The sequence below is a fragment of the Drosophila santomea genome, chromosome 3R, assembly GCF_016746245.2.
Source record: "Drosophila santomea strain STO CAGO 1482 chromosome 3R, Prin_Dsan_1.1, whole genome shotgun sequence".
Taxonomy (NCBI): domain Eukaryota; kingdom Metazoa; phylum Arthropoda; class Insecta; order Diptera; family Drosophilidae; genus Drosophila; species Drosophila santomea.
This window is the reverse complement of record NC_053019.2, coordinates 12,350,103-12,360,010: the sequence shown is the minus strand read 5'-3', so window position 1 is coordinate 12,360,010 and position 9,908 is coordinate 12,350,103. Positions and strand designations below refer to the sequence as shown.

Here is a 9,908-nt window from a genome sequence, read left to right as displayed (position 1 = left end):
GGAATCCCTAATTGAATATTTTCCCATTCATATATGCTCACTCTAGTTTGTAGTTAAATTTGAATAGAATCAAACAAGTAATTACTTATTTGTACAGTGAAGAAGTGTACCTTGTTTTTAGAATGGCAATACATTTATTTAATATCTTGTTTTATTCTTCAAAGAAAAATAACTTAACCACGAAACCCAGAGAAATAAACGCAGGCAATGGAGTGGCTTCTGATTGTTGACCTCTTGAACTGTATCGGGACTTAATAGAAACGCAATCAAATAATTGCGCAAAGTGTGCCACAATCAAATATAGCAACAAATTAACCAAACGCCAACACCACCAGCCATTCTCAAACTGCAAATCGATAAAGGCAGGCTTTTTCCCGATGCGATGCGATGGAGAAACCGCAGAGAAAATATTATAGAATTATCCAGTTGGTGGATGGATCGGATCGACGGACCGAAAGCGATAAGTTTACAATTGCTTATGACTTCAATTAATCTGTGAAAGCGCCTACGCAGGCAGGTCTTCTGGTATATCTGGAGGAGATGGTTCAGGGGGATCGAAGGGGATCGATGTTTAGATGTCGGAGAATCCGCAAGCACGAAAATGCGAAAAACAAAAAAGAAGAAAATCCAATTGAACTGGGCAAGAACTGGCTGCGGTCCACGTCTGGTTCTGGTTCTGGGTCCCAGGTTCGGGTTCGGGTTTGGTTTTCGGTTTTCGGTTTGGGTTTGGAGTTCGCATCCCAGACCGCAAGACACAAACACCCAAACGCAGCCGCCGCAAGACAATTGACCTGAAATTTCATTGAAGATGTGCCCGGGGTCTGGCCTCAGAAATCTATACGCGGCTTAGAAACGGTAAATTGCTTAGTCATCTCCCATCGCTGATTGTGATCACGATCATTATAATTATTTGGCTGTGCTGTGCCATTATTATCAAAATGGAATCGCATGCATGTCCATGTCCACGTCGCCAGGTGGGTGGGGATCTCGGAAGTTAAGGCCTGAACCCGCACGCATCACCTTCAAGCCTTGGAGCTTAGCCCTACTTCACACACCCACACAAACTGCAGGGAGTGGGCTTTCCATACATGGCTTAGGTTTCGAGTTATTTTCTGGCATTACTTAAGTAGTCGCTCCACTGTTATAATTTTTGCAGGTGTTTGAATCCTTTTTCTGCTTCATTTTCAATTTACGCAAATGGAGCTCGATTCGCGGCGCTGGGGAAAACGGAAAATGAGCTCTGGAAGCGCTCACATGGGGCCCGCCAGGTGCTCAAATTGCCGCAGGTCCAATCCGAAATTCAGCGTTCAATGGCAGGAAGGGGTTAGGCGAGCAAAGTTCATGGCCAGCGGACGTGTGTGCTCACCAGATGCATCTCCATCTCGATTGGGGCTGCAGTTGCAGTTGCAGCTGTGCAGTAGCCACTGCCACATGCACACAGATGCGCCAGTGGAGAAGCGGCATTATTTTGGCCAGCCACCGGCCACATACGGATGTCATTTGGGCAGCCTTTGAACTCCTCACGCGCCTCCAGAAAATGATGAAAGCGCCGCATCTAATAGGAAAAATGGTAAGACACTTTTTGCGTTTCATTTGTTTGCTCAAGGAAAATTGAAAAGTTGATTAAGTTCGAGGGTGCGAGTCGAAAGTGCATTGAAAGTAATCTTTTACTCTTCAATCGTGAGCTTTGACCCAAGAAATATAAAAAAAATGGAAGTAGCACCCACTGCATCCACCCATTAGCAATTGCACTCTCTATAAAAGTCTGTATTCTATAATATAGGCGAAATGAAATAGCAATAAAAAGACATATTACGACCTAGACTTATTTCAGTATTCAGTAACATAATACAACGTTGGATCTTAGAACAAAGAAGTGTACCTTATACATTGTGTTTCATATCTTTTTTACCATATATTTTTGTTATATAGAGCAAAGACCATATAAGAATAAGCTGTAATAAGAACAAAAGCCTATTTAGACAAGAATTATTCTATATGTAACGGGTGTTTTTTTTAGAGGTATAGAACTTTAAGTTGGCATTACTGTTCAAGATGGCGACCGATTTAACAGCTGTCAAGTGATTTATTCTCAGTTTGGTTTGGCAATTCGTCATGCGTGCTTACAAAATCCAACTCGTGCAAGAAAGTCATTGCAAATTGGACGTCCAGATTGGACTACATCCGAGCCAGCCGTGGCGGTCATATGCCAGAAATCATATTTAAAATGTAATGCCACAAGATTATCTTTCATGTCAATAAAATTCATGTCAATCGAATAATCCATCGTTGTTTTATTGCAATTTAAAGTTCTATACCTCTAAAACAAACACCCTATATATTATATATTTTTTTTATAAGTCACTTACTTATTTTCGAAATAAAAACCATACTGCCAAATGTCTCCCAACTCATGCATATAAATCATGTAAAGATCCATGAAACAGCAGCTAAAACAAACCGAATAAGAAAACATGTCATTGCAAGTGGGCATAGTAAACCAAACATAAAACCAAAGATTTGTGCCCGGCGAGCGGGATTTCCATCCTGTTTAAAATGTAGAACCTGTGACCAGGGACCAGAGCACAGAAGCAGCCATAAAGAAGCTTTTACGGCCACCGGACTGGAGGCGAAACTGAAGCCCAAGTCGAGATGATAAATCGTCTACCACGTTCGGTTGGCTAGTTGGACGTTTGTCGATTATTTGCCTGGATTTGCGTGCCTTTTTGCTTATTTTTTGCTTTCTTTATTTACTATATTTTGCCAGTGCAGGTCGACAACTTTTCACTGCCGACGACACTAACGGCTACCATAGATCAGTTCCGACCTGGCTGGAGCACCACGACGATGTCGTCCTCCTCCGGGCTGCAGCTCCATCTTCAGCTCCTCTGGGCTCCAGGCTGGGCATTAGATTAGACAATTTGTTGGGGCTCCGGCGAACAGTTTGTGCCTGCAAGCGCCAGGGTCGAGGCTCTGTGGAATTTATCACAGCATTTTCCCCCTTGAATTTTCCCCTGCGCGTTAATTGAAAATTGTACGGTAATGTTGCTTATCGCGCGGCTATCAGACGTCTTTCCAAAGACCCAAAGAGTCTGGGTAACCACAATTCACCCAAATATCTGTGGAGCTTGCGTGTGCCGTGTCCATGTCCATGCTCGTGGGCAGCATGCCACACCTTGAGGCACACAGACACCTTGGGACAGCAAGGCAACACGCATCGACTTTGCCTTTGCCTTTGCCTCCCAGCTTGCGGTGAAAATTTCTAACACTTTTTGACAACTTTTTGGGGGAACGCACTTAAAAAATAATTTATCGCCGCTGACATTTTTCGTGACTTTAATTGCCCCGCGCGCACTTCGATAGTGATTTACCTGTTGTGGCCTAGCAGCTTCTTGTCTATAGGTTTTTTATTTCAGTTTGTCCACAGATTAGTTATATAGCCTGGTAAGCTTCGCCTTAGACTCGTAAGCGGTTGACGAGATTCGGGCTTAATTGCCTTACACCCAGTGGTTGGGATGATGGATCGTAGGGCGATTGAGGAGGTTGTTGGGCCTCCTAAAGTGCGGATGTACTCTGACCGCAAAACGTTTGAGTTACCTTTAGACGGCCGGCTATTGACCGAATCAGAACTTTTTTAAGCGCCTAAAAAGGTTACAAAGTCGAACATTGTTTTGGTAGCACACCATAATACCTATTATTATTTATTTGACCACAGAAGCACTTCTACTTTCGTATAAAACCTTTGCCGAATTCGCCGAGACAAAACAGTGCTTAGAACCACTTCAAGTTGTTGGTTTACTTCGAGTTCAGAATAGAATCCTCATCATGGATACGTTTCAACTGCTCTTAACTGTGGCAGTGTTTTTCTGGATATGCTTCCTATGGAGTCGTCGCAGGCTCTATATGCTGCAATTTAAGGTGCCAGGACCCATAGGACTTCCCCTTCTGGGCGCTGCCTTCGAGTACCTGATCACCTATAAACGTGATTTTTGAATAACCTGGATAAAAAGGCACTCTATTAATTGAAGTCTTTGTAACAATAGGTAAAATCAGCATACGGACCAAGTATATGGATATTTACGGTTCAACGTGTATGTTGTGGTTTGGACCCACGCCAATAATAATGACACGGGATCCAAAGATTGCCGAGGAAATCTTCATGTCCCCAGATTGCCTCAATAGGAGCTCCCTACTTTCCAAACCGATTGCTAGCTCTACAGGAGATGGGATAATGTCATTAGCAGGTATTGGAGAACAGGGCTTAACTTTAACCTCAACTTAAAAATAACATAATTATTTATTATTTATTACATTTATTTTAGGATCCAAGTGGGCTGAACGGCGCAAGAACTTGAATCCCACATTCAAGCAAAATGTTTTGCTGAGTTTTCTTCCCATTTTCAATGCTGAGTCGAAAAATTTGGTGGCCTTTTTGGACTCATTAGTCGGTCAGGGCGAAAAAAAGGTCCAAGATGATATAGTAAGATGGTCGTTTAGAATAGCCACTCGTAAGTGAAATAAGCGTTCAAATAGTTTAAGATATCTACAACAATATTGTATGGTTTTTCCACAGAAACCACAGTAGGAACTGATGTGAAGCAAGAAGCGGCCTTCAAGAACGATTCAGTTTTGAGAAGTTTCGAGACGTAAGTAAAACCGACTCCGCAAAAGTTGAGCACTGATATCAATTGAATTAAACCTTTTTAGGCTAATGAAAATTATCGTCATGAATGTTGTGTTGCCATTCACGCACAACAAGCTAATTTCAACGCTGAGCGGATTTCAAATGGAGAAAGCTTCGGCCCAGACCAAAATTAACAAGATGATAGGCACAGTGAGTTTAGCCTGGTTTAATTGGATTACTTTCCTAAGCCCTTTCCCCCCTTAGATAGTTGACAATAAGTTAGTGTCAAAGCCAAAAAGTGACTCACATCCTGAATTTAGCTCTGTGATTAATAAGACCCTCGAACTCCATCGCAATGGAGAAATGTCCGTGGACGAGGTGCGATCCGAGTGCGGTTCTATGGTTGCCGCTGCCTTTGAGACAACTGGTGTCACGGTGTTTCACGCCCTCACCCTGCTGGCCATGTTCCCGGAGCACCAGGATACGATCTATCAGGAGCTCAAGGAGCTGTTTCCCATGGCCGGCGACTTTGAGGTGACCTACGACGATTTGCAGAGAATGGTTTATCTGGAGCGGGTGTTAAGCGAAGCCTTGCGACTGATTCCATCTGTTCCATTTACACCGAGAGAAACAACCCAGGATTTCCGGCTGTCCACTGGGGTGGTCATTCCAAAAGGACTCACCATCGCGGTCGACATATTTGCCACCCATCGCAACCGGGATCATTGGGGTCCCAACCCATCGATGTTCAACCCAGATCACTTTCTGCCCGACAATGTGCGCGATAGGCATCCTTACGCTTACATTCCATTTTCAAAGGGAAGGCGAAATTGTATAGGTGGGTTTGCTTGCCATCATAAAATGCCCTTTTTTTAACCACTATAATTTAAGGTTGGAAATACGGATTGATGTCATCCAAGCTTGCTTTGTCTAAGATACTTAGAAACTACAAAGTAAGCACTTCTTATCGATACGAAGATCTCGAATTCGTTGACAACATGGGAATGAAACTGGCTCAATCGCCTGGACTAGAATTTCATCGCCGGACTTAGGAAAACACTTTACATTTAAGTATTTTTAATAGATTTCTTAGATATAAATTCTTGATGGGACTAGTTTTCTGTTACTGAGACTTATCGTAAATAATTACGTTACGTGTTATTAGTTTGAGAATATAAAAATATAATATAAATCCAAAATTTGTTGTATGTATTTCTTAATTTTTGGTGCGAACCCTCTTAATAAATGATAGCTTGAAAGTGTACAAAAATACAAAGTAATTAAGCAGGAGAGGTCAAGGCCATAAATAGGTTAATATTAGGGTAACGCTATTAGACAAAAGCTTAGCCTGAACTCGTTAACCACCTAACCACATAAATTATACAATTATCTCCCGCAGATGAAAAATACTTCGTTAAAATGATAGTCATGCAATTGCTGATCGCTGCGAGTATAATTCTATGGAGCCTTTTTCTGTGGAGTCGACGAAAGTTATACCTGCTGATACTGCAGTTGCCGGGAACAATGGGACTCCCTTTGATTGGAAATTCCATAAGATACCTAATCATTGGCAAGCGTAAGTGCGATTTAGGAACTCGAATCAGAGAAAATATATCCTTATCCACAGGCAATATGAGCATAAGAACCAGGTATATGGATAGGTACGGTTCCACATATCTGTCCTGGATAGGCACAACACCAATTTTGATAACAAGAGATCCAAAGATTGCCGAGGAAGTCTTCACGTCACCCTTATGCATTAACAGAAGCTCTCAGACAACTAATGCCATGGCACTTTCTATGGGAAACGGTTTGCTGACACTACAAGGTACATCTGTCTATACTTTTAGCAGTCTATGTTTATATAAAATTTCACTAATGTCATTCCCTCAGGATCCAAGTGGTTGGCGCGTCGCAAGCAGATGAATCCCGCATTTAAACATAGTATCTTGGTCAGCTTTCTTCCCATTTTCAATGCCGAAACGGATTTACTAGTTAGCTTCTTTGGCTCCAATGTTAGTAAGGGTGAAGTAGATGTGCTTCCAGACCTTATACGATGGTCATTTAAAATAGCTACTCGTAAGTAAACAAACCCTTCCCATTTTGAGGTGAACTTAAATTTGACTGTCTGCAGAAACCACTTTGGGAACAGATGTTACAAAAGATGCTAGTTTCAAAGACGACACAATATTGAAGAGCTATCAGTCGTAAGACTACCAAAAATATTGTCCTTTCTCCATATATAGATGGTTATTTTTTAGGATTTTGCGGCATACTATCATAAATATTTTCTTGCCCTTTGTGCAAAATAAAATAGTCTCCAAACTATTCGGACTTGAAAGGATGCGAGCAAGAGACGTTTCTGAAATAAATAAAATGATAAACAACGTGAGTTGAGATTGTCAATTGAAGATTAAAATTTTTACAACTTTCCTATTCAGGTTCTGGACAAAAAGATGAATTCAAGCAATGCAAATAATTGCGAGTCTGAACTAAGGACTGTTTTACACTGGGCGCTAGAACTTTTTCGTAATGACGAAATATCCCTAATGGAGTTACGTGCCGAATGCAGCAGTATGGTTCTCGCCGCATTCGAGACAAGCGCCCACACGGTTTATCATGCACTCGTTTTGCTGGCCATGTTCCCCGAGCATCAGGAAATGGTGTTCAATGAGATTAAGGAGCACTTCCCTTTGGCCAAACACTTCGAGGTTACACACACCGATCTTCAACAATTGGTTTACTTAGATCGCGTGTTGAATGAAACCCTGCGATTGATGCCGTCCGTTCCGATCTCCGCGAGGGAAACACTGCAGGATTTCCCGCTCTCAAATGGAGTTGTCATCCCCAAAGGAATGCTTATCGTCGTAGACATATTTAACACACATCGCAACAGCGATTATTGGGGCTCAGAAGCAGCGCAGTTCAAGCCCGAAAACTTTCTACCGAAAAAAATCCAAGACAGGCATCCATATGCCTTTGTTCCTTTTTCGAAGGGAAAGAGAAATTGCATTGGTTGGTTGCCTTGTGAAGTTGAAGTTTAATTTCTTAAAACATATTTTCTATTTGTTTCAGGCTGGCAATATGGACTGATGTCTTCGAAGCTCGCTTTGGTCAAGATACTGAGAAACTACCAACTAAGAACTAGCTTTCCCTATGAGAATCTGGAATTCGTCGACCATATGGTCATGAAGATGAATCAGTCACCCCAATTGGCATTTCAACGACGAACTTCTTAACAGAACTTTTTAATTTTAAAATTTATAACATATTGATTATAAGAAGTTTTTTATATCTATTATAAATTTAACGGTTTGATTGTTTTGAATATCTTAATATAACGATAATATAATGGTAATATACTGACACCTTTTTTAACGGCAAAGCTTTAAAGAAATTTTCCATTTAATAATGATCATGTATATATATAATGAGAAATGGTAGCTTTTTTTATTTTCATAAAATGTTCAAAAAGGTCAAAATGTTCTAGGGCAATTAAATGCTGTGCATGGTTTCCCTATATAAAGCTCGTACGAACTCACAAAGTTTCATTCCCGACAGTTGAACAAAATCGCAGATTGAAATGCTTACACTGCTATTTTTAGAGGCACTTGCAATAATTTTATGGATGTATTTCCTATGGAGACGAAGAAGATTTTACATTATGATGCTACAGTTGCCTGGACCAATGGGACTTCCCTTTGTCGGACTTGCATTCGACTACATTCGCCTTAAACGTAAGTTATTCCTGAATTTAATAAAGTGAAACTTTTTGAAATGTTTACACACAGGAAAGATTCGCCTGCGTACCATTTTATTTAAAATGTATGGAAAGACGGTATTGACTTGGATTGGCATAACACCAGTCCTGGTCACCTGTGAACCGAAGATCCTTGAGGACATTTTTATGTCTCCCCATTGCAACAACAGGAGTTCTGTTGTGGACAAGGCCATTTCATCATGCTTAGGACTGGGGCTTTTAACTCTGAAGGGTAAGTGACTAACTAACTAATTCGAATAATTTGTTGTTTCATAAATGGCAATCGATTGATAATATAGATAATCATTGGAATGAACGGCGAAAACTTTTGTCACCATCGTTTAAGAATAATGCTGTTCTACGTTTTGTGCCAGTTTTGAACATTGAATCGAATTACTTGGTGACCTTACTGGGTGAATTTGTAGATCGGGGAGAGTTGAACTTACTTCCAGAACTTAATAAATGGTCATTCAAAATAGCTGCTCGTAAGTAAACAGTCTATAGTCTGATATATTCTCATTCATTAGCTCTATAATTTCAGAAATCACTATGGGCGATGAAGTGAGAAATCAAGCCAACTACAAGAACGGAAATCTGTTGGAAAGCTTCAAGGCGTATGACTATTTCTATCTGATAACATTGATTCAAGCCAATTTCATATAATATTTTATATATATATTATTTTATAGACTCAACAACCTAATACCCATTGGAGTTGTGATGCCTTGGCTCAGGAACAAGTATCTTGGAAAGCTATTTAGCTATGAAAAACGACGTGAGGAGGCCACAACGCAATCAAATGCCTTTATTAGAGACGTACTTATAACTTATAACTTAGAAGTCGGAGATTTCCTTCTAAAAAATATATTTACAGATAATTGACAAAAAGTTGAATGGCAGCACGGAAACTAGCTCAGAACCAGCACTAATTGATCGCATTCTCGACCTTGTCAGAATCGGAGGCGAATCTTGAGAAATTAGTGCAATTGGATCAAGTTCTGCATGAGACAATGCGTTTGATACCGGCCGTTCCGCTCTTGATAAGACAAACTTCCCAGGACATTCAACTATCAAACGGATATAAAATTCCAGAAGGCGTAACCCTAATGATAGACATATTTCACACCCATCGCAATAAGGATATCTGGGGACCTCAGGCTAATGCATTTAATCCCGATAACTTTCTGCCTGAAAATAAGCGAGCAAGGCAACCTTATGCATATTTACCTTTTTCAAAGGGGAAGAAAACATGCCTAGGTGGGTACTTCTTTATTATTCCTTATAAATATTAATATATTATATATTCGCAGGCTGGAAGCTTTCGCTTATATCCGCAAAGCTAGCTCTAGCTAAAATATTACGAAATTATGTGCTGAGTACAACCTTTTTGTATAAGGACCTTCAGTTTATAGACAATACCACAATGAAGCTGGCTGTGCAACCATCACTAGCAGTAAATCGTAGAGTATAATGAAACATTGAACAATATTTCCATATTGTTTAATGCATGAAATAAAAACATCA

The 9,908-nt window shown here is 40.5% G+C and overlaps 2 protein-coding genes across 2 annotated transcripts; both read left to right on the top strand.

Annotated features, from left to right (window-relative positions):
• Positions 1-4,133: 4,133 nt before the first annotated feature.
• Positions 4,134-7,863, top strand: LOC120454116 (probable cytochrome P450 313a2). The gene is made up of 13 exons (XM_039639146.1): positions 4,134-4,244; positions 4,323-4,508; positions 4,574-4,646; positions 4,708-4,834; positions 4,889-5,462; positions 5,516-5,656; positions 6,024-6,200; positions 6,252-6,452; positions 6,518-6,703; positions 6,759-6,831; positions 6,886-7,012; positions 7,066-7,639; positions 7,700-7,863. The coding sequence occupies exons 1-13, from the start codon at positions 4,160-4,162 to the stop codon at positions 7,861-7,863; spliced, it is 2,688 nt and encodes an 895-aa protein (XP_039495080.1). The 5' UTR covers positions 4,134-4,159.
• Positions 7,864-8,207: 344 nt separating this feature from the next.
• On the top strand, positions 8,208-9,855 carry LOC120453085 (probable cytochrome P450 313a5). The gene is given in 8 exon segments (XM_039637611.1): positions 8,208-8,361; positions 8,416-8,616; positions 8,684-8,869; positions 8,926-8,998; positions 9,074-9,200; positions 9,259-9,344; positions 9,346-9,641; positions 9,695-9,855. Coding segments are annotated over 8 exon segments (1,284 nt in total).
• Positions 9,856-9,908: the final 53 nt, after the last annotated feature.

Coding starts and splice junctions, on each gene's coding strand:
- LOC120454116 (XM_039639146.1), top strand. CDS start 4,160: ATGTCCCCAGATTGCCTCAATAGGAGCTCCCTACTTTCCAAACCGATT. Junction 4,835..4,888: donor TTAACAAGATGATAGGCACA/GTGAGTTTAGCC, acceptor TTCCCCCCTTAG/ATAGTTGACAATAAGTTAGT. Junction 5,463..5,515: donor GGGAAGGCGAAATTGTATAG/GTGGGTTTGCTT, acceptor CTATAATTTAAG/GTTGGAAATACGGATTGATG.